The sequence below is a fragment of the Podarcis liolepis genome, assembly GCF_965112155.1.
Source record: "Podarcis liolepis genome assembly, chromosome: 16".
Classification (NCBI taxonomy): domain Eukaryota; kingdom Metazoa; phylum Chordata; class Lepidosauria; order Squamata; family Lacertidae; genus Podarcis; species Podarcis liolepis.
In genome coordinates this window covers 34,039,490-34,063,860 of record NC_139567.1, presented here as the reverse complement: position 1 = coordinate 34,063,860, position 24,371 = coordinate 34,039,490, and the positions used below count along the sequence as shown (strand labels likewise).

General features: G+C 41.1%; 2 protein-coding genes across 27 annotated transcripts in view; both read right to left on the bottom strand.

The window, feature by feature from the left end:
- GTF2IRD1 (GTF2I repeat domain containing 1) overlaps positions 1–24,371 on the bottom strand; it is a 1,520,245-nt gene that overhangs the window by 1,350,158 nt on the left and 145,716 nt on the right. The window lies entirely within an intron of this gene.
- The window catches only part of GTF2I (general transcription factor IIi), a 54,626-nt gene that overhangs the window by 3,473 nt on the left and 26,782 nt on the right, over positions 1–24,371 (bottom strand). For all 26 annotated transcript variants that reach the window (XM_083479568.1, XM_083479563.1, XM_083479577.1 and 23 more), the window contains 18 exons: positions 20,931–21,032; positions 18,620–18,685; positions 17,140–17,323; positions 15,470–15,528; positions 14,443–14,514; positions 13,674–13,857; positions 12,972–13,030; positions 12,013–12,084; positions 11,451–11,634; positions 9,581–9,639; positions 9,205–9,291; positions 8,251–8,349; positions 7,739–7,804; positions 6,450–6,633; positions 4,219–4,277; positions 3,414–3,524; positions 2,133–2,213; positions 653–836 (listed from right to left, as the gene is read on the bottom strand). In XM_083479568.1, the coding sequence (XP_083335694.1) occupies positions 653–836; positions 2,133–2,213; positions 3,414–3,524; positions 4,219–4,277; positions 6,450–6,633; positions 7,739–7,804; positions 8,251–8,349; positions 9,205–9,291; positions 9,581–9,639; positions 11,451–11,634; positions 12,013–12,084; positions 12,972–13,030; positions 13,674–13,857; positions 14,443–14,514; positions 15,470–15,528; positions 17,140–17,323; positions 18,620–18,685; positions 20,931–21,032 (1,912 nt within the window). The remainder of the gene's footprint in view (positions 1–652; positions 837–2,132; positions 2,214–3,413; positions 3,525–4,218; positions 4,278–6,449; positions 6,634–7,738; positions 7,805–8,250; positions 8,350–9,204; positions 9,292–9,580; positions 9,640–11,450; positions 11,635–12,012; positions 12,085–12,971; positions 13,031–13,673; positions 13,858–14,442; positions 14,515–15,469; positions 15,529–17,139; positions 17,324–18,619; positions 18,686–20,930; positions 21,033–24,371) is intronic.

Genomic DNA, 24,371 nt, shown 5'->3' with positions numbered 1-24,371 from the left:
ACAAAGAGCCTCATAATTTGAACATCCAAGGGAAGGGTGTTCCACGGTCGTGAGGCAACAACAGAGAATGCCTCTCTCCATATCCTCCTACAAGCCTGGCTTGTATGATGGCATCATTCAAGAGCACATTCTCGGCTGATCTTTCAACACTGCAGTGGGGCACAGGGAAGAAGGCACACTCTCTTAGGTATGCTGGCCCCAGGCCATGAGGAACTGGCCCCAATGGAAGCTGGCCTGGACTTTAAAACATTCCATGCTTCTGAATACCCTTCTCCGTTGGAAGGCAGGGAGCATAGCAGCTCAGATGCTTCTGGGATGATCCTAAGCAGCAGTCACCTCTTTCCCCACAAGACCTCATAAGGAGAAGCATGCTGCCTATGGAGCTTCAGTTTGGTGGCTTGTTTGAGCCTCGCAAACACAGGGCATTGTCAAAAGGGTCGTAGAGATCACAAGAGGATCTCTTGGTCTTGTGCACTGGCCCTAGCTTGGTTGCAATGGAAAACAGTGGCGGCTTCTCCCATTATCTTTACCGCGTGTCTAATCCATCAACCAGGACCAGAATAAGCAGGCCCCAGCTTACATCTTCTCCAACAAAAAAAGAAAAAAGAAAAGAAAATCAGTATTATAGAGAATGCAGTTGAAAGCCACATACCTGATGACAGTAAATTTAATAAACTCTGCTGAATCCAGTATCTTCCTCATGGAACTGATTTCAAGATAGCTGGGAGCTTTGAAAGACACTCCAGGAGGCATCCCGTCCACCACCACACAGCCAGGGTTGACTGTGATTTTTCGATAGGGGACTTTCACAGGGTACCCCAGGCCAATGGCTTCCCCTGATGAGAGAGAGAGGTTGTGAGAGTTATGTTGTACTGTCCTCCCGTTAGGCCACAAGGAAGGCAGAGTTTACTTGAAAATACTACACAGTAGCAAAGGCAGGATCATTATAAAATCAGAATCAACTTCAATGGAGATGTGCTTTTGCTGACCTTCTGGGACTGAACCCTTCCCACTTATCTTCATTTAAGCTTTTGGAAGTGCTGTTTTTAAAAATACTGATTAAAACATTACTCAAGGGTACGCAGTAACAGCACCTCTTTCTTTCGTTGTTAAAAAGTGTGGCACTTAGTGTAACAACTTTATGGCGAGTACTGGCACCTATATAAGAAGTGTCCAGCTGGATCAGAGTAAAAAAGGTCCATCCCATTTCCTACGGTAATTAACAAGATGCCTGTAGGAAGCATAAATGGAGGGAATGACGGCAACAGCCCTTCCCCATCATTTGCCTCCCAACAAATGGTATCCAGTGTCTCACACCGCTTTGGAATCAGGAGGATTCCATTTTGTTCCCATGCCTAATAGCCTCCAGTAGATCTATCCTCTGCTACGCATCTTTTAAAGCCATCTCCTCCCATGGCTGTTATTGCGTGTTGTTTTCAAGAAGTTAATCAAGCACCGTGTAAAGAAATACTCCCTTTTGGTTGCCATCACTAATCAGATGTATGAAATCCACCAGACACCAGCTGGCAGTTTTTCTTCAAAGGCAGTCTTTCGATGACCACTGGTATTAAGTTGCATCTAACTAATTACCCCACTGTTTTTAAAATCACAGGTGTCAGTCGTTCCCATTGCATCATCCAAGGCTGCATGGAGACTGCAACACGAGCTACCTAACACAAACATGATAATTTGCACTTAAACCAAAGTGTATTTTTATATATGATCCTATATAACTATAATAAAGCAACCTATTGAACTCAAGAAGCATCAAATGACAGCTATTTTCTAACGACTGAATACATGCTTTTCAGTGAAGTGGAATTGCATATAGAACTCGGGAAAGAGGGAACAGAAATGTTTCCTTCAATTATGAAGTACGAAAGGATGAGTTTATTTACTGTATTTATAGACCACCTGTCAACCACAGCACCTGCCAACCACCAACAGAAAACAGGTGCTAGCTAGGTGTGCAAGGACACATGCACTCAACGCCCAACTTCTGACTTTCCGAAGCATAAACGGCTCTTTTGCAGCTTCAGACTTTTACAGCTCAGTCCTCTTTCAATTCAGGTCTCAAAGGTAGGCCTACTGCACCTTGGATTAGAGAGTCTACATTGCAAAATTAAAATTACCAAACTTCCGACTGAACAGGTCATTCACTTGTTCTCTCAGCTGTCGGGCCTTCTCTACTTTGGATGTTCTCTCATCATCGTCTGTAAAATTTGAAGAAACAAGAATTAAATCATATTTTGTGATTGACTTGAACCTTTAAAAAAACAGATCTTGTTTAAACACAAGCAAAGCCAATTTAAGTCAGTCTAGTTATTTAAAGAGCCCTGTTCTACTCATCTAGTGTTGCTGTTGTCCTATCACCAACTCCTTCTCAGCCTTAAGACTGTTAGTTCTTTGGGGTTTAAAGGAGTGGCAGGAGAGAGCCTGAGCTAAGTGTGTGCCCACTTTCTTAAGCGCCCTATAGGGCATGTCTCTACCAGGTGTACCTGCTGCTAAAGTCCTCTCTTTCTTTTCGCTTAAGTCACTAGATTTTAAAGCAGGGCAGGGAAATCTGCACACACACTCTAGATGATGTTGGACTACATCTTCTAGCTGCATGGTTAATGGTCAATGATGATGGAGATGTTAACCAATAACATTTGGAGGCCATACATGTCCCACCCTTGCCTGAAAGATTAAAGGAGAGAGCACATAGCAGATATGCAGGTGCCCCTTGGTGTTTTTACAGAGCAACTGAAAAAAGTGAACTAATGCAGAAAATAACAAACTGACAAGCTCTTCCTCCAAGCTAGGAACCCCATGGAAGCATGGAGAAAGGGAGGCAGCTGGTTAGCAACCTGGTAGCCACCAGCACTCTCCCCTAGTTGAATCTTTGGGGAAGGTCAGTCAGGTCATTGCTTTGCAGCCCACATTCTTCAATAGGAAATATAGCAAGGAAGTTCTCTAAACCCTCGTGCAAGTTCTAAGGACAGTCTGCGGTTGGCAGGTGGGAAGCCAGCATGTTCCTGTAAGCAGAGCAATCCAACTCAGGAAGGCTGCTTTCAGTTCCTGTAAATCATCAATAAGATAGCCTTTGTCTTTGCAGCACTGCTTCTTCTGGGAAATGAAAGTAAGGAACATGGGGCTTCTATGTCACGTTTAATTTGCAAAGTGAGAACTATTAGCAATAGTTAAGAATGTCTGCTTCTTCTCTTTCAAGCCCTTGGGAGCTTAGCTTCAAGATACTTTTGCAAGTAACACAGAAGAATACGGTTTGTTATGACTAGTATCTTATGTGGTGTCTGCTGGCACATGAACTAGAATTAGAAGTAGGACAGGAACAAAAATATTGAACTGGAAAAGACTCTGCCTTTAAAACGGCTTTTGAAAATGCAAGGTAGGGAGGGAAATGGGCAGAGTACCTGGTATAGTCACTTGGATGATGTTAAGATCTTCCACTCCAGCAGCTGTGTTCACCACCGGATCAGGCACACTTACAGTGTTTATCACGGTGTTTGATAAACTTGTTCTTCCTTACAAAACACATGGTTTCAAAGCATTAACACCAAAAGGACTCAAATCTCATTTCGTATTATAAGTACTGCCCAGTAAAAAAGTATCAAGAACAAATAAGACTGAACTCAAAAGAGTTGTCAACATACAAGGCAGATCTAAGTTCCAATTGGAGGACAGCTGTTGGCCCCCACCCAACCATATCCAGTGCCAAGTCTGTTCACGTTCTAACAGGAGTGCTGCTTTACTCCTTGCAGAGGATGGCAGTGTCTCTGCACTCCAAAAGGATAAGGAACTCTCCCAACAAAGACATCATCATACACACTATGCCCTATTTGAATTTCAGAACACATCTGATGTCATAGCACTCCAGGGAGGCAGCGGAAGGGGAGGAAACTGCACACATAGACTGGCAGCTAGCTAGAGAGATTTGGAATGAGAGCTGAGATGCTGAGAGCAGAAGACCAGTAACTTGGTCTCTGCAGCTCTTGTCACTTCTTTGATATAGTAACCTAATAGCACTTTCAAGACACAAGACTCTTTCTTATTCTGAGGTGCAAGGCCCAAAAGCGATGACTTGATTTATGCTATCACAGAACCCTTGGAGTACTTTTAATTCGCTCCCCTGAATTGTTCCCTACTGATCAGTGTCGCCATCTTATGAACACAACAAAGTCGGGGCCATTGAGGGCTTAACTCTGAGACAAAACTCACTCTGAGGACTTGGAACAGCAGCAGCGCTTTCTTTAATTGCCGCCTCGAACATCTCAGGCCTGCAAAGAAACATGGTGGAAGTTTTGGCATAAGAATATAAAGAAGTGCGATCAATAAGTAAACACAACTGCAGCTTCATTTCCCTCTGAGGCGAAGCTGTTCATTCTAAAATGCCATAGCACGGCTGGTCAAGTGGATGGAGGAGAAAGAACAATGACCATTCCTCCCCAAAACACGCAGTCTTGCTCCCCGTAAATTCCACTTGTCTTGGATATCCCTCCCTGAAGCTTCCCTCTCTCTCATCTCAGGGAAGCTCAGAACCCTTCAGCCAAACATTAAAGCAAAAGCAAAGTGAACCTATTATGTTATCCATGTGCATCCTGAACCAAGAAGTTTAAACATGTTGGCTGCATTCAGACATCACACTAAACCAGTGTGATGTGAATGAGCCAGGACAAGCTGGTGAGCCTCAGGCCTGCAGGACATTTCCTCCTCCTGCGGAAAGGCTGCAAGAGTTGGGAAGTTTTCTAACTGTGATTAATGTTAATGTGGTTAATGAAACCGTGGTCCAAGCCTGTTCATCCATGACCAGTCAGGTCCACCTGGGCAGCACAAAAGCGAAATCCTCTTGTGCATCTGGTACCCAGTGGTACACTGCCTCTGATCCTGTAAGCTGGGTTCCATTTGGCTATCCTCCACCAATTTGTTCTTTTACGGCATATATTCCCCTAGCATGAGACACATCTCCACAAATGGAGTTACCTGTTTTGTGCCCCTGAGTTATAAAAGGCTCAAACTCTTCCTGAGATGACGCAATTATCAACTGAAACACTGCATGGACTTTTGTGTCCAACTCATTTTATTGTCTTTTAATATTGCAGTGTGATGGGCCAACCCCTTATTTTGACCTCAGGGTCAGCTCATATGGTTACAAACCCTTCTTTCTAAATTTCACTTTTGTGCTTTTCATTCAGTGCTACACCCTCCCCCACCCCGGGACAAATACGAGTGCTACCAGCTCAGTGCCTGCCTTTGTTTTATCTTCATTATTCTTCCGGGAAATAACAGGAGGTACTGAATAAGTCTTATATGGAAGAAAGTAAACAAGGTTTTAATTCCAGATGGACTCAGAAATGCAATGCGTTCATGTTAGCTTATGGCCAGAATGCCAATGCACTGAAAGCTGTCCCAGTAGATTTAGTGAAGACAAAAGAAAACAAGACTCAACAGACAAAAGGCAGGCACTAGCAACTGCATAATTATTTCATGTATTATACAAGGCAACAAGGTGTTTTACTTTAAGCTATACTTGCCCAATTTGCCTTTTGGATTTGCAAAATGCCTTTATCACTATTCACTTTCAGACAACACAAGAGGCATATTTGGATATGACAAGATCCTTCTTAAGAAGTAGCCTTCAACCAGCTGAAAACATTAGCAACTATACAATAGAGTCATACCTTGGTTTTCGAACAGCTTAGTTCCCTAACGTCGGAAACCCGGAAGTGACTTTTCCAGCTTGCGAACTATTTTTGGAAGCCAAAATTCCGATGGGGCTTCCACAGCTTCTGATTGGTTGCAGGAGCTTCCTGTAGCCAATCAGAAGCCACAATTTGGTTTTCAAACGTTTTGGAAGTCAAACGGACTTCCAGAACAGATTCCGTTTGACTTCCAAGGTACGACTGTATACAGTATTCACTCTATTCAACACTCCGTAACCAAGTGCTTCCTGTCATCCTAATTGGGCATTTCAATCTTACTTTGATTAAGTTCTGCTTTCACTTATCAAGTAAACCAAAAACCCACAGGGCCACTTTGTTTCTATCTCTGACAGAGAAATTTATTCTGAAGTTGGCACAGCAATATTTGGAGCCATGCTCTTGAGGTCATCTGGATTTAAAACATTTGATTTGCTGATTTGGGTCTCAAATATGGAGTTTGCAAGTGATCCCTTACCAACTGATTTTAAAATGCTGCTTGTTCAGCTAGAAACCTTAATTTGTGAGGAGTCTTATGACTATGAAGAAATGAAATATTTGCATTTATTAGTTATTATTCCAAAAGTTTGAAACAAGGTTGCCCAAGTCTTAGAGAAGCCTACCATGAGTATTGCTAGTCTAAAATACAGCCTCGTTTCTCTGATGGAAGAATCCAGCATCTGTCTAGGCTGAACTCTGTATTTAAGTTGTTCAGAGAGGCCAGTCATGTGGTACGCATTGCATTTGGCTTACTTTTTAATGATAAATTTTATCTTAGCTTTGTTTCGGAGGATCTTTTCCAATCTTGGAATGCCAAACGTGGAAGGGCGACGGAATGGCACTCCCTCGGGAAGGCCTTCAACATAGAAATCTTCAGGGTAAGACTCAAAGAGCGCAAAAGGGACTTTCACAGGCTCCGTCAGTCCAAGAGCTTCCCCTAAAACAAAATGTATTTCACAATATTTGAGGGGGTGGGGCTGGACCTTTGATTAATTTCTCTCTCACACTTATGTCCTAGTGGTTACTAGAGCTAAGCCAAAACACGAAGGGACAAAGCTTTTCTTGAGAGTTGACCCTCCACAAAAAGTCCCCAATTCCAGTTATATTTGATAAAGGGATTAGAACAGGTGGCAATATAATCACTTTGCAGTGCAGTCGCCCCTTTAGCAGGAGACAATTGGTAATACATTCTGCACATTCTTTCTCCCTTCAGAGCATGATTTTATAGTGAAAGGTGATTATGGAACACTGCTCTTTTGGAGAAGACGTTTTGGAGAGGGCAAAAGTACTTTTTGCTTTGTAAAAAGAAACACCACACAAATTTCACTCAGCCCTAATGCACATTAGTAGGCTTTCAACCAATATTGAAAATCAGCACGAAAATCCAAAATCTGCAGGTGCTTTTTGCCAAATAATATTTATTAGTTTTCCAAATTTTTAACAAATCAATGCAATGCCAAATTACATCTAATTTAATACAAATTTTCCAAAAAGTTGACTTCCTGCTCTTCATCCTAGACATGTCTCTACTTTCCCCCACTGCTGCTTGATATTACATATTTCTAATTCACATTTCATTCCATATATTCCATTTACAATTATATATTTTTTAGTTTTTTCCTTTCCCATTATCCAGCAGTTGTTGACTTATCAATTCCTGCTTGTATATTTACATAACTGTAACACAGTCCCTTAAAGAACAAAAGAGGCTATACATCCAGAATCTAGAGGTATTATCCATATGCCGATGTACCAAATTAAGAAAACAGGTTACTGCAGAAGCTTAACCTCTTTCCTTTCACGCAAGAGAATCAGTTTGTTGCTGCAAAAAAACAGGATAGAAAGCCAAATCACAATAATCACATTCTTTTGCATTTATTATCTGTGAGTTCTCAACTGCAGTTTAAAGTGGTACAGTCAAGACTTCCATTTACCAACTTAATAAGAACTAGGCTGTAATTTATGGATGTGTCAAATATTTTGCTGATAAAGTTCCCCTCAGATGTGCTAAGATAATGTTTTAAAAGGCGCCGTATGCTTACCACATTTCTCATTGAAAAGGTTTTCAACTTTTTGCTTCAGGTCAGTAATCTTGGCATTCCAGGCCTCTGTTAAAACATCAAAAGGGTAAGTCAATTATCTGCACCCTGATCCACTACTTCTTTGCTTCTATGGAAATACCAAGTGATATTATCTGGATGCCTCTGTACAATGAGCAAGAAAAAACTAGTAGCAAGTTCCACATATAAAGGGGGAAATGGGTTTCTCCTAGGTGCAACTTACGTAACTTTTCTCTTTTTAGGTACTAGACGTAAGGCAAGCAGCCCCTAAGTAATTAAATTCCTAACAGAGTTACCAACAAAAAATCAGGATTTCTATTGCTTTGTTTACATTTATACACTGCACTTTAATTCCCAAACTGGGAAGAGTGTAAATATATTATCTAGTTAGTGAATCAGACTGAATTCAAGTAGGCAACTGTCAGGAATAAAGAACAGGAATAAGTGGCTAGTGGCATGCACTTTGGAAGGAGACAGTTTTCCCCAGAACTTACCAAAAGAGAACTCTCTTCCTCTTGGTTTAAAGCCTACATTGGATCCATTGGTTTGAGGATTAGTTTTAACTTCTGGGGTTTGTGTCTTGTTAGCAAGACCTGTGTTAACACACACACACAATACATCCCATGTAAATTAATGACTTTCTAGCGTACAACAAGAACGTGCAAGACTAGAATTTACAATACTACTCTAAAATTTCAAATCTGCTGAGATCTTAGTGGACATGGCAGCTACCCCATTTTTCAAGGAAGTGTGCTTTTAAAGTTATCAATCTTGCTGTTAAGCTACTTTATTTGGATTCAACTAATTTATCATCTAAAACACATAGGTAAACTGTTGAAATCAGCCCTTTTCATCGCTATACACACACACACACACACACACACACACACACACACACCAAACACACATGGTCCCAACTCATGTGAGTAGATTTTCCCTGTTCTATTCCCAGAAAAGCCAGAAATCCACATTTTATAGGATGTTGTTTTATTCACTTCAACACTCACAACCCACACAACTGGAAAGGTAACACAGACATCTCTCTATACAATGATGGGAAAATGAGGAGTGGGTGGGGAATTAGGGACTTTTAGCCCAATGAAGGTATACATAAAATCTGTGCTGGGAATAGCATGCCAAAGGTGGCATAATGGGTCAGTGTGTCTGGCTGCTAACCAGAAGGTTGGTGGATCAAGCCCACTGGATGGCTGTGGGCAGGATTCCTGCAATGTGAGGGGCTTTGACTATGTGACCCTCAGGATTCCTGCCAACTCTACAATTCTATGATTAAGAATGAGAAGATTTTCTGATGGCTCTTCTTCCCCTCCCCCACAACAGACTAAGCTTCCAGAGAAGCTCTGTTCTGCAGACAGAAGAAACCCTCATTCAGTAACCCGTGCAAGCCAAGCTACTTATTCTCAAGCAAACATATTTAGTCAAGTCCATACCTTCGTCTACAGTAACTTCAATCTCTGGAATCTTGGAGTTGCTTACAGGACTTTGTGCAGAGTTTGAGCTGTTCGGACTTTGGGGTTCTAAAAAGAAAGGCAGTTTGTTTATTGTTTATAAAGCTCTATGTAGATATGCTTGCTTCAGACAATGTCCCCTGCCACAATTAACTAGCATGCCTAAATTGGCATGGGGCAGAGAGACTTCTTGAAATGCTTACGCTGGTTTCCAAACTATTTACTCCATCTGTTTTGTGTAAAGGAAGCATGTGAGGACACCTGCTGGATTTCAGGTCTCTTGCTTTGAAAACTCAAACACCGTGCGGTGTGTAAAGATGACATCCCTTTCCTTTGTAACTGGTGTTTAGTCACTTACCCGAAGTATTCACTTTACTAGCCAATCCAGGAGGCAAGTAAGAGGTGACAAGTTCTGGCCTATAAATCAGAAAATGCATTTTTAATAGGATGCTCTCATAACAATGCAAGTATCTTACATACAATATTTGTACTCGTCCATCTTCATGCTGGCAAGCAAACACACAACTACAGCCAAGTTTAAACAGGGTGATGGAAGCCTGAGAAGCCTCAAGTGAGAGGGCGGTGCAAGCAACTGTTGCTGCTGGCACTGCCTGGGAACAGGGGGAAGAATGAAGGGGAGAAATCTCCAAGCGGGATGGCAGAGTGAAGCAAGTGAGAGGCCCAGGCAGCCATCACCAGGGTGGGGTTGGCGAGCAATACAAGCAGGGGCAGAACCCCTTGTAAAAACCATACGGATCCTGTAACAGCTACATGGGGTGGGAGTGGGGAGGAAGATCTCCAGTAAGAGATGGGTTTTAATTCTAATTAAGGAGGGAGGAAGCAACTGTAGATGTGACCGGTGTAACTTTCCAATTTGTACATACCCAAATATTAATATCTGTTTCAACATCGCTTTAACAACAGCTATTTTCCAGAGATAATATGAAATTTCTAAGTTGCCCAAATGTGCACAATGCAACAGCAGCTCAAAATTATGTGTGTCTACCTGACACGTTCTAATGATCCCGTTAAGACGGCCCAAGGTTACAGTTCTAAAAGTGGAACCTGGCAACTAATAACCACCTGCCCAACCCCTCAAGTTGAATGCTGCCGTCATATTCACCCATTTGAAATCAGTGATTTTGAGACACATAAACTGTACATTGCATCCCCTGCGAAGGTGGCTGATGTCTTAAGAATGAATACTTGAATGTCTGTTTCATCCATCCTGCATGTAAGCTTGCTTCACATTTCCATGATACCCCACAGTGAAGTATGGCTGAGCTGGTAGAGCATGAGTCTCTTAATCTCAATGTTGTGGGTTCAAGCCCCATGTTGGGCAAAAGATTCCTGCATTGCAGGAATGGACCTGGATTTGGATGGACCAGATGACCCTCGTGATCCCTTCCAACTCCACAATTCTATGGTTCCATGATTCTAATAGCACTAACCATTAGTGTGTCGCACTCTATGGGGGGATGCCCCTGAGTCTGGTCCGGAAGCTTCAGCTAGTGTAGAATGCTGTGGCCAGACTGGTGCTGGAAGCAGGCTACTGCCAACACACGACACTGTTGCTAAAAGACTTGCACTGGCTTCCCATCTGCAACCAGGCCAGGTTCAAGGCTCTTCTGCTAGTGTGAAAAGCCCTGAATAACTGAAGCCCAGAATGCTTTAAGTACTGCCTTTCCCTGTATATGCCAAATTGATCACTGAGATCATCTGATGGAGCTTGGTGGTCCTCCATGGACCAGAAGTGCAACTCATACGAACGAGGTTATGACTTCAGTGTTGTGGGCCTAACTCTGGAACTCCCACCAGAACTCAAGACAGGGACCGTCCCTGCTGCGTTTCAGATGACTGGTTAAAATTGCTTTATTTCAGGAAGCCTTTACATCAGGAATGCTTCTCCAATGTTGTAAAATTTTCTGGTGTTCTTTGTTTAAATTTCTGGGGTTTAATTTCTTCTAAATTGTGTATATTTTTATTGTTGCAAGCTGCTTTGAGACCTAGATGCTGAAAAGCAGGATATAAATATTAACAGCAACAGCAACATCACTTTAGACCTAGGTATTAAAGATCCCTGTTGGGGTAATAAGTCAAGACTGAGGCTGCATCTGCAGATAGCATTTTGAGATTTTCCAGAACAAGCATTTTTTGCTTTAAAAAACAACATTAAAGCAATAAAATTGTAAATTTAAAAATAGTAAAGAGATTAACCACCAGCTTACTTTTTCACAATGAATTTGATTTTTCCACTCCCTCGGACAATCCTTTCCAGGCGTGGAATTCCAAACCATGTTGGACTTCGAAAGGGGATGCCTTCAGGTAAACCTTCTACATACAAATGCTCAGGGTTTGACTCAAACACAGGATAAGGAACTTTCACTGCTTCACTCAGACCCAGAGCTTGTCCTAGAAAGAAGGTCACAAGTTGGCAGGGATTCAATAGACCATTAGGCATCAAAGTTCTGCTTTCAAAGGCAGGCCACCCCCTCCTTTTTAATTATTTATTCTATTTAAAATATTTATATTCCATTTATAAATCTCAAAGAAATTCACACAATGTACATGAAAATCATGAAAATTTCCAAGTAGTCATAACACGTAATTTAAGATCCAGATCTAGCATCCTTGACTTTCACAGCTTTACACACATAGCCTTTCCCAAAATATATATAAAGGCAATTGGTCAAAATGCTACAACAATGTAGAAAAAACTGTGTTTTTTACTTCTACAGTATTTTCATCTAGCAATGGTACTACAAGGTGAATATCCAACAGTTAACTTACCAAATTTTAGATTAAATATCTCTTCTACTTGCTTCCTCAGTTTTGTGATTCTGACATTCCAATCTTCTTTGACTGGGAATTAAAAATAAATACACATATATACAATGTATGCTTCCATTTGTAAACGTGCAATGATGGCACTTAGTGAGAGATCAATTCAAACATGTAACCTACAAATTTGCATGTATATAAATACGTATCCTTAGATGCAGATTATGAAATGAAAGCGAACAAGCTATAATTTTGCTCTATGGTGGGAAATTCAGATCATTTGGGTTCTCAAAGCATCACTTGCTGTTGTGAGTGATCTGAGTCACTGTACATAAGGCAACATCTAGATTAATGAAAATAAGGGACAGCAGGAAGATCACAGTAATGATAAAAATGCTTTCAGATATATCATCTCATATTTAGCTTTAATAACGAAGACAATGAGTGATAGTGATCCAATGGTGATAATGTGCCCCCAGAAGAAATCCACCAGAAAAATTGAAAGAGAGATGGTTTCTGGTGTTCCTCCTTCCCTCCTGCAGTGCTCTGTAACCCTCAACATGATACAGAAAGGATCACCAAAAACTGTCCCTCCCTTCCCATTCTGAGAATGGATTGCATCCTTCAATAATCACCATTGGAATTGCACCATGTTCTTGTTACCCTGGCCATTGACAGTTAAGATATTTTGCTTTGTAGAATCAACCTCTTCTGTTTAACCTAATTTAATAAATAGCAATAATATATGTGGCCTTTTAGGTGGGATGTTTTCAATATATTCCCCCCATCTTAATGAATGCATTTAGCACAGAGAAACAAGTGAATACCAAAGCTCCAAAAGTTCGCAACCCATCTCTATGAATAAATGGGATCTGAATACATTAAGGAGGAGAGAAAAAGCGTCTCTCCAAGTAGTGTGTGGAAGTAATGCTGTCTGTGTTTAATCACTTCATAAATGCCCATCTTACCAGGCATGTTTGTTCTTGGTTGAGCAACCTCTGCAGGAGTGATTGTTAGCAGTTCTGGCCTGTAATTAAATAAAAATAAAAATTAATACATAGTGGAAGGGAGGTAGTCCGTACTGTACAATCTTTAGTGCTTCTACCCTTGAACTATCCAAGTCACAGTACTAATCAATTACACTCGATTACACTGTGAAGCTGACTTAAAAAATAAGAATAAAGTACCAGCTCAAAACAATGAACTTTAAAAAGCAAAATAGCAGATATCAGCAAAATACAAAGGTTCCAAGAGCCCATTCGAAACATATAAAACTATCAAGTTAGTGAACTGAATTTTGGTTGATAATAGGGTTTTGTATTTTTAACAAAAGGGTGCCATCTAAAATGAATGTTGCTTATTTCACATATCATTTAACCGTTTCTGTATTTCCAATCCAGGGTTGATTTACAATGTAAGAATGAAGAAAGAAAACAATCCTTCAGTAACAGTTTAGATCTTTGAAATAAGTTCAAGGGTGAAGCAGATCTCTTCTAGCCAAGACAAGTTGCTAGAGAAATCAGAGATAGAAAGAAACATCTGGCGAAAGCTGTATATTCCTACAGATATATTTCCAGTCTCTAACACACATCAAGAAAAACTGTTGGCATTTTTTTGGCATTGACAAATTTAATCTCAAAAAACAGAAATGCAAAGAAAACTCATCTTACTTTTTTATTACAAATTTTATTCTGTTGCCCACTTGAAGAATTTTCTCCAACCGAGGAATTCCATACCAGGACGGACTCCGAAATGGAATGTTCTCTGGCAGACCTTCCACAAAAAGATCAGTGGGGTGCGCCTCAAATTTCTGGTAAGGGACAGCCTTTGGTTCAGTGCTCCCCAGTGCCTCAGCTGTTGGAAGAAGCCAGACCATTTGTAATTTCACAACATGGGCAAAACTCAGACAAGAACCCTAGTTTCAGTCTTTAATTAAACTAATAGTCAATGCTTTTTATGAACAAGGACCCCTTACTGAAAGGACATACAGGCGAGTACAGAGCCTTTTCCCAATTACGGTTAACTCCCTGCAGTCTGCCTCCCCATGTCCTTTTCTCTTCTGCTGCAGTCTAATATCCCAAGCATATGTGGTACAAAGAAAAAAGGGCATTGGGAATTGATGTGTATTTCCATTCCTGCTCTGCACACCCCTCTTCAATCAAGCACTTTCTAGGTAATTGGGGCAGATCATGTCTTGACAGCCCTGGATCTGCCAGATGGAGATTGGCTCCTGAAAGCACCCGATTCTGATGCCACTGAACCCAGTTAAAAGGTAAAAAAAACATGTTAAGAGGCATTCTTAACTCTCTTTGCCACAAACAGAAAGCAAACAATTGAATTTTAGTGGTTGCTAACTGGAAAGCGATCTCTGATCTGCATGCCAGTCCTGAACCCACCACCACCAAAACTGAACAATGAATTGTTGCCAAGTGAACTTACCAAATTTTCTGCAAAATAACTGGTCAACAAGCTTCCTTAGTTTGGTGATTCGGGCATACCATTCTTCTTTCACTGTGTTCAGTGGTAAAAACAAGAATTTGATTTAAATGTTTAGCATTCTGAAGCTAAAACACTGTTGATTTGGCAAAACTTTATTCACTTTGCCATCCTTCTCCCTTGGAGTCACAATAGCGAAAGAGGGCAAGTGCATAGAGCAGAGAGGAAAGAGGTAAACCTATAGGCCTCCAGAGATGGGAATGTAGAGTCCAATATCTTCTGGAAGGCCACAGGCTCTCTGCCCCTGGCATAAAAGGAAGTTGTCCCCAGGAGTCCTCACAAACATACAGGTAGCAGGTAGCAAAGAAGCAGAGAAAAATAGATTCTATGTTGCTTTACTTCCTTCAACCCAACAAATAAATTTTTAGAGTTAAGATTCACCTCTTGAGGCCCAGCTCAAGAGATGAAAATTGTTCTAATTCGTTCACTGGAACATTCTTCTGCCCTTCACCGAATGTTTCCAAGATGGCTTGCAAGTATATACAAGATCAATTTTAAGTATCAAATACAATTCAATCATAAAACAAAAATCACAAGCAGCATTAAAGCCTTTAAAAAGTATTAAAGGAAGTACTAATAGATTCTTTTAAAAGTCTTCATCTGCCACCAAAACAGCAGCAGCACCAATGCCAGGCAAGCCACCTGGAGGAAAGAGTGCCAGACAGGTACCACAACCAATAATGGCTTCACTTAATTTACCATCCACCTCACCTAAGAAACGTTGGCCAAATCTGATCCAACAGCAATACCCTAAAGACATTTATTTAACTGACTGCATGTTGTATACTTTTAGTTATGCTGTGAACTTGGATTTAGGTCTCTCGGGAAATTCTGTGCTGCAATTGTCTTTAGGACACGTAATACTGTATTTTCTTTGACAGCCTTTCAGAGCACAATGTTGTTGGGCAGCCATCATAAATGCAATCAATGAATAAAATAAACACAGCCACCAGCTCCACATACCCCTTACCTCCTGCAACAGGTTTGTCTAACGGTAGATCTTCTCGTGTTGAATTTAGCAGCTCATGCCTGCAAACATTTTAGGGCATATTTTTGTTAACCAACATACTATTATTATACTACCACTACTTTTACCCCATAGCAACCATTATTTCATCCATCAAATAAACACCCCCCCCCCATCTTACCAACAGGAATGGGAGGGATACACAAATTATAACAGAAATCGCCAAGGGCTGTATCCAAATGAAATTAATGTACTCAAGTTACTCATGTTCATTATTTTCAATAGGTCAACTCTGAGGAGGACTTGCAATGGATACAATACAATACCTAAAGCATGAAGCTCATAATACAGGGTAAAAACTTCTAGAGGGCAATCTGCTAAAGTCGATTGGCTATGGAATATTTTCTGAAGTACTTCCTCACTGGTAAGCAAAGATGTAACTTACAGATGGGTAGTGTACATTTTTTTCAAGATCAGAGAGCCTCATACTTATTAAAGAGCAAGTGTTTTCAGAATAATCTCGCAAGAAACTTTATGCAATACGCCATGGTGATAATTTGACAGTAATAACCAGTGGCAAAAACAAACATTTGGTTATCTCAAAGCTTGAATAAAATTAGGTCTATCAGCAAAAATCTGAAGACCGCTCAGAAGAATCCACAGTAGCAGCACCCCAATATATATTCTGATTATTTGAACAATACTTGGTTCCACCTGACTGCAGCAGAGGGAGAGATGGGATAGCTGAATTGTTTCCATTCAAGGTGGCATAACCTTGAATTATCTCGATTCAGGGTGTAACAACTACCACACAATTTATCAACTGGTGCCTGCCTTTATTCATTTTCCTGATCCCTCTTGTGCAAAATGTCTTTTAAATTGTAAGGCTGCAAGGCAAGACATGCCTTGCGTACTACAGATCTTACTTTAGCCATTTGTCTACTGAAGAGCAGGGTAAAAAAAATTAAATAAAGAACACTGCAGAAATACATGAAATGTAAGAATGTAAAAAGCAGCTGCGCTGGATCAATCAAAAAGTTGATCAAGTCTAGCGTCTTATTCTCCACAGAGGCCAGCTATATGTTTCTGCGAAGCCAACAACCCTATTCTCTTTCAGCAATTGCCATCCAATAGGCATACTGCTTCAGAACACAGAAGTTCTGCCCAGCTATCATGTATAGTAATAGCCATTAATAGAGCAACCCCCATTCATGAATTTGTCTCCCTGCCCTTCACTGCATCTGGTGACTGCAAGCTCTGTATTTGTGCACTGGGCCAAGATGAGAATGAGCCTCCTGCGCACACACATGCAGCTGCTTCACATTTCCACCCATGCAAGTAGGGAACAAGCCAGGAAGTCAGTTCACTACAGCATCCAGTAAGATCCAAAATGGGAAGCTATGGTTAACAGCTTCCAAACAAGTTGGGATATTAGGCCAACTTTAAATCATTCAACAATTATTAAGCTGAGGTTTGATCATTTGAACACAGCCCTTATATGATATCTTTTTTTCTGCCTTGAATCTACTTCTAATAAATTTCACTGAGACAGCCCCCGCCCAAGTGCCAATATTATGAGGGGGAGAGAGGTTATAATTGATGAGCAATTCTATAGAAAAAGATACTGTGAATCCTGCATTTGTGGACACTCTAATTTAAACCAACTTACTCACTTCTTAATCACAAATCGTATCCGTTCCTTTGCCAGCAAAATCCTTTCGAGGCGAGGGATCCCATAGGTGGAGGGTCTCCGGAAGGGAATTCCTTCTGGCAGTCCTACCACATACAAATCTTCAACATGGGACTGGAAGAGTGGATACGGGATAGTCACGGGGCCTTTTGCGTTAATAGCTTCAGCTTTAATATAAAAAGAAAAACACACTAAGAGTGGCTTAGCATTGCCTGCAAACTTACTTGTTTCGAAAGAACACCAAATGTAGTATCTCACTTAGCAGAACCCTATACAATCAAACCTGCTTTATATAAAAGAGGAAGAGATTATGCCTCGTAAGTGCAACTCAAACCCCACACCAAACTAATTTGCACTAACCATAGATTAGAACACAAGCCCTAGTTTGAGCTTCCAAAGTGTACAACAGTTCAGAGCTGCTTATCTGTGCTTATTTTCTGTCCCCATATGGAAACTAGAGTGCAGAGCCAGGACTCCCAGAGGAAGATTTATAGCCATTAAGTACGAACTGTCAACTCAGATGCCCCATCAAACCACAGACAGTCCCAAGCCATGATTTATAAAAACTTCAAGTCATGGTTTCAGATTTTTGACAGTGGATCACATTATCACCCAACACAATTTTTGTGTAATTCCCAAAATGAGTAACTTACTTGCTATATGCAAACATATGCTACAACGTATTAAGACCAGGGGTGGCTAATTTGTGGGCCAACAGGTGTTGTTGAACCACAACTCATATCATCAATGACTTTGACCATCCTAACTAGTTCTGATGGGCATTGGAGCCCAGCAATACCTGGGGGTTATACGTTAGTCACCACTGATTTAGATGTTGCAGATCTGTAGTTAAGTTGTATGCCCACCTATAATGTCAACATTTTCAAATACAGGAAGGATGCAGAAATCCTCCTCCAACTTTTTAAAAAGCAAAGTTTTAAGCCTACAAGACTACGAATGATGTGGTCAAGCCCAGCAAATCTAAGAAACCAGAAGAGTGAAATCAACACAGAGCCAAACTCCTTGACCTTTTGGATGATTAGCTAAAACCGATTAAGTTACACAAAATAAGCAGCATTACTTTACACAGGTTGCAGACTGCAGCCCCCCCCTCCTTTTTTGGTACCACATTTTATTCTTAATACAGATCACAATTAATGTGTAATGTTAAGAACCAAAGGATGCGGAAGTAACAGCTTGCAGAACTTCCAACACTACTTACCCCACTCCCCAAAAGGAGGTATCATTGTACTTACTGCCAACTCTCTAATTCTGCAGAACCAACACGGCTACAAACACCCCTTGGCACTGGCAGTCCTTGGACAATGGCAGGACAACATGCCCAAAGAATTCAGACTCTATGGAGTGGGGAATTCTAACCTTTTTCCAAAAAAAGTTTGGGGAGTTTCAAATTCCAGGAATGGCTTTTAAAAGGGGGTCGGGGATACAGTGCGTACACATACCATATTTTCTTTCAAATAACTCTTCAACTTGCTTTCTCAAGTCTGTAATGCGGGCATTCCATTTCTCTGAAAGGAAAAATAATGTTATCCCAATATAAGATATATCAAGCTTTTAATATATCAAGCTGCTGAATTCTGGATTATGCATTTCGCCTTGTTGCTCATGCATGATTATAAAACACTAAACCCTTTAAAAGTAACATCTGTATAAGTTCTGAAGACAAAATTATATACATATTGCTGGACAAAAGCAGCTAAAAACTTTGTCCATAATTACTCCACGCAGGCATGGCAAAACTTGGGCCCTCCAGCAGTTTTGGGACTACAATTCCCATCATCCCTGACCACCGGTCCTGTTAGCCTAGGGATGATGGGAGTTGTAATCCCAAAACAGCTGGAGGGCCAAGTTTGGCCATGCCTGCTCTACAGCAATTCTATAGTCAGTAGCTCACTCCCATCGTGGTTTACACTGATCTGAAGCAGCTGTTGACAAATTATTTTAATTCAGAGCCTGAAAGGTTTAATTGGGAGGTTTCTTAAAAGGCCAGAGTTACAATGAGTGTGTGAAGCCGTATTGGCAGAAGCCTTAGCTAAAGAGGTTATATGAAGAACCATACAGCCCCCCCCCATCATTACTCCAGTCCTGGTGCTGGTTGATTTAATGCATTCATGTCCCACTTCTCAAAGAAAATAGAGGCAGCAAGACACAAGGCATCCACATTCAAGCTACTGATGCACTGGAGTACTTCATGGCTTTGCACTTCTATACCATATTTACGTCAGACATCTGAAGCTTTAGGAAATCATTACGAAAAAGGAAGGCACACACAGAAGCCAGACTCATTACAGACTCCTCAAGCTACTACTGTCTCAAGACTGACAATAGTCCCTAAATAAACAGCAAACTCCAAGTATATTCATTCTGCGTAGCCCATCCTCAAACCAATCACGCATTCTGCCACGATCAGCCTACTGGGCAGTTTGCTCAGATAAGCCAGTCACCAACTCTCCTTCCCTTCTTTCTCAGTTCTACTGACGTTCAAGTTCAAGTAAGCTTGAAGAAGTGCTTCTGCAAGAGTGGCCACATCCACACGTAATACTAAACCATGGGCATGCTATGTGGATGGACCTCAATGATCCAAAGTAAAGAATAAGGTTTCATCTTCCCCTGAACATCCAGCAGGACAAGCTTGCATTTTGTAAAAAAACAAAACAAAAAAACAGCTTAGTGCTACATTTAAACCGGCAACCCTACTTAAACAAAACCATTGTTTTAAACAATTCATTTTCAAGCTGGCATGTTAAGGAACTTAAAACAAGCTGTTTTAAACCAGCTGGTTCAAAAGAAATACAAAGTGGAAATTGTTTAAAAGGGAAACTAAACTTGGCAGAAGGATCATGCAGGAGGATGAGGGGAGCAGATGAACCTGACACTTTGCTCAGACGTACTGAGGCTCATGCACAGCGCATTAAATCATAGTGTTTAAGGGGCCAATGTCTCATGGAATACGCAGAATTAGCAAAATTAACAGATAAATTACATGAAAGGGACAACAAAGACTTCAAAAGAGAATGGGAACCATTTACAATATATATGAAGAGACAACATGAAGAGTTGGACTCATTGGCAGGGTTTGAGTAAGCATTCACAAATGTATATAATGTATATAATAAAAAATGGATGTAAATGTATTAGGAATTAACTGGGGAAATAATACACAGGATAAATAAACTGAAAGTAAAATGAAGTGGAAGTATGAGGGAAGTCCAGGGGAGGGGGGGCAGGAAAAAATGGAAAATTGTTAGAGAGATATTTAATAAAGGATGCATTTATTGAAAAACCAATAAAAATTATTTTTAAAAATAAAAATAAGGGGCTAATGTCTCCTCCTACACAAGTCTCCCGGATCTTCAAGGCATCCCAGGAAAACCTTCTGCTGGTACCTCCACTTTGAGAAACAAGATCTAATGTACTGAAGGCAAGGGGTTCTGTGTTGCGGCACCATAGCAGAGCACATACGTTTTACATGTAACATCCCAGATTCAAGCTCTGGCACTTCAAGCTTAAAGCATCTCAGATATTAAGGTTTTGGAAACAACTTGTACCTGGAGAACTGTTGCTGGACAGCACAGAACTAGACAGAACAGTCTCAGGCTTGGGGGGTGGTGGAAGGCAGTTTCATATGTTCAAATAGAGATACAGTCATATTCAGTACCAAGTCAAGTGAAAGCTTGAATACACCTTAGCCAACAGGAGCAAGGCCAACAAAACTGTGAAGAAGGTTAGGAACCATTTTACTCTTAAACTTACCAAAATTGAATTCTCTAGCTTTTCTTCTTCCACAATTGGCAGCATCATTGACTGGTTCTGTGCTCTTTGTCTTCTTATGAGGTGGTAAGTAGTCGTCATCATCTTCAGACAGAAAAATACAGATATATGCATCATGGCTGCTGTTACTATTATGCCTGAATGTCTTTCAATGTGTTATGGTTCTAACTCAAAATTATTTGCTGTTGGAGGAGGATAATTTTTCTGGAGGAAAAAATTCCACATGCATTACGCTGACTGGTCAGAGCCTGGCATCCAAATTTCTCATTTAATATTCAAATTATGCGAATGGAATTAGAATATGCACAGCAGCATTGTCCAACATGTTTTAAATGAGGCCCTTTTCTACTGTTAAGGGACACCCAACACCCCTACTGGTACCAAATATATAATGGATACCACATCAGGTCAGATGATTTTGAAAATGAAGTATCATAAAGATCATAGGATAAAGTTTCTCCCAGATCCAGTGGTTCAACAACAGCATGACATAGAGGAAATAATTAGGAGACGGTGGGGGAAGAGAGGAAAAATTGGTTTCTATTCCAGCATCAACTGCATAAATAGAAATTGCAAGCAACTGGAAAAGGTTGGGAAGATTTCAGTGGTAACTGGATAGGACTGTTACATCCAGGAATAGATAATCCTTTCCAGAAAGAAAAAAGAAAAGAAAACTGCTGTATCTACAGTAAGAATGTTGAATAAGATATTTAAGGTTGCAAACATCACTTAAAATATTATTGGGGGAAGAGAGAAAGATAGATGCCAGACACCCTGATGCCAGATAAACACACTTTAGTGTCCCTAATAGTTGCCCTTTCAGCAGCCCTCCTCCATTCAAACCCAAAACCACTTCACAAATCCCCCACTTTAAAATTAGTGCAAGAGCTGCTGAAAGGGAAGCTAACAGACACCACACTGTGCAGTCACTGTCCATCAACATCAATACAAGAAAGTTATATCACAAGACTTCCACTCTACTAAAGTTTTGCGCTGTTTTTAGAAAATCTAAGGCTAGTTTTCTCATCGCTGAAAATGAGAGAAAAATGCTGTTTTGAAGAGCATGGGCCCTAAAAGTGAACTAGGGTCTATAAGTTCTTGAGTTATACATCTTCAAACAGATAGTGAAAGGCAATCAAGCATATACCCCCAAAAACCTGCCACTGCTGATAGAACATAACTCCTTTAGCTCCTTATGCAGGAAGCGCTACCAGGCTATTTAAATTTCCTCATATGGAGAAACTAATGTTGGGCACTTCCTGTGAAGGTCCCTTCTAGTATGGGGTGAATGAGGCATCCAAAAGAATAGCATAGCTCCTCATTTCACCAAGGAAGGGAAGAAATATGTGGCCAGCTTTTGGAGATTTAACTCAGTCCTGTAGGCTCTTCCCCAGTTTCCTGTGGCTGTGCTTAAGACAGAATGATGAGAAATTGCAAATTAAAACCTAGAGCCACAGCAGAAATGACAGAAAAGAGAGCATGGAACTTCGCACTCTAGAAGGTCAAGCTGGAGGCCCCAGGAAACAGTGAACTGCAAAGGTGTACATGTGAATCAACCTGCTGGTCAGAATAGGGTGCAGCCAGCTGGATGGTGTCTTGTTCGCCCCAAACTAGAAGGAAACTTCACATTGTGTCTAATGTTTTCCTCTCAGTTTGGGGTGAAGGAGGCATACCCCAGCAACCCTGAACTTAGGGAAGCAAATCATGCTGGAGCACTCTCCTCTCAAAGGCTGCCACTGCGGAGGCCGAATAGTCCAACTTGCAATGTCTAATGAAAGTAGAGGGAAATTTCCTCATGGCGGAAATGGAAGCTGCTGCTACTCATGGAGTATGTCATGGGGTTGCCGTATTTGGGCTTTTTTTAGGAAGACCCCAAAATTGTTGATGTTAAGTGATTTTAGGCTTTTGGAGCTGACGACATTTTTACACCCGAAAACCTGACGTATGACAGGCCTAGCATGTCATGATATTTCGCTGAGAATCACTATTGCTTTGAAAGTTCGTTTTAAAAAGGCATGAGATCAGTTCAAACGGCAATTTTTATAAAATAATATACAGCTTTTGAAAAAACTTTCTACTGCTGCCCTGAAGCACAAGGTCAAATCCGCATGACAGGGTAAGCTCCCGTTGCTCTGTCCCAGCATTTGCTAACCTAGATCAATGAACTTTTTTCAAGTGAACTAGTTCATTCCAAGCACTGAGCATCATAGGCCAAGAAAATGCATACCTTGAGCCATACAGCTATTGTATGGCTTAGGTATGAATAATCAGCCCAGGGTGTAGGCTCATGCTGAGAGATCCATCATTTTGTGACATGTAAGGAGTCTGAGGTCCAAGAGGGGTTCTGGGTTCTCTTATGTGAAAGATAGATGAACCAGTTCTCAGGTGCTGGAGTGTCCTGCATGGAGACAGGTAGTTTCCACCTTTTGTTTAAAATAAAGCAATGATCTTGCTGGGGGTTACTGTTGCCTGTTAAGTCCTGGTGGGCCTTGGCCCAAGATGAACTAAGGAGAAGACCTTCAAGATAATGGTATATATGCATGCCCTGTAACTGAAATCGTGAAAACTCTTGAGGTCAAGCCAAGGCCCAAGGCCATTACAGTATACTTGAAATGTATCTGCTTGTAGGTAAACCTGAAGAAGCAATGGGGATAACAATGATGTAGCAGAGATGCTACAGTATGTTCACCAAGTCCCTAAATGATGCCTGGCACAAAGAAGCTGAGAGAAGGGAAAAATGGCATCCTGACAATCCCCTTTTCACAACCTCTTTCTGCTCCACCTGAGGTAGGAGGAATGTGTTTCCTTCACTCCTCAGTTGTTTGCGAGTGCGTTTGAGCCTATGATAGTGGTAGTCATTGATAGGACTGCGCATGGGGAGATGGGAGGGGAGAGACTCCAATTGTTCTGGAGAAGAATAAATCAGTACATGGTGGAGGCCCACAGTGGGAGGCTCTGTAGTAGCTACAGCACAGACTTGATTGGCTTAGTCTGCTTCCCCATTCTGACATATGGAATTCCTTTCTTTTTATGTGGATGTCACTATTTGCTTTCCCAAGGGGGCCATAATGAAGGAAGAAAAGGCAATAAAATAAAGGAGAGCAATAAAAGATTATTAAAAAGAAACAACAAACTGGAGCAGCAGACTAGGAAGACGAAGGGGAAAGGGAAAGGGTCAGGTGGAAAACTAGCAGTTCACAGGCAAGGTAAATCAGAGGAGGAGCCGAGAGGAAAGGCTATATTGAGCAAAGGCACAGAATGAATTGAGCGAGGAACCTTTAGGCCTGGGCTCAGTTTCAAAAGGAGCTAACCCACCCTACCGGATGCCTCCTTCACCCCAAACTGAGAAATATTACTACTGCTTCACTGTTATGACATAAGGAACACCTCACTACACAGGCAAGAGGAATAGCAATTCATAAT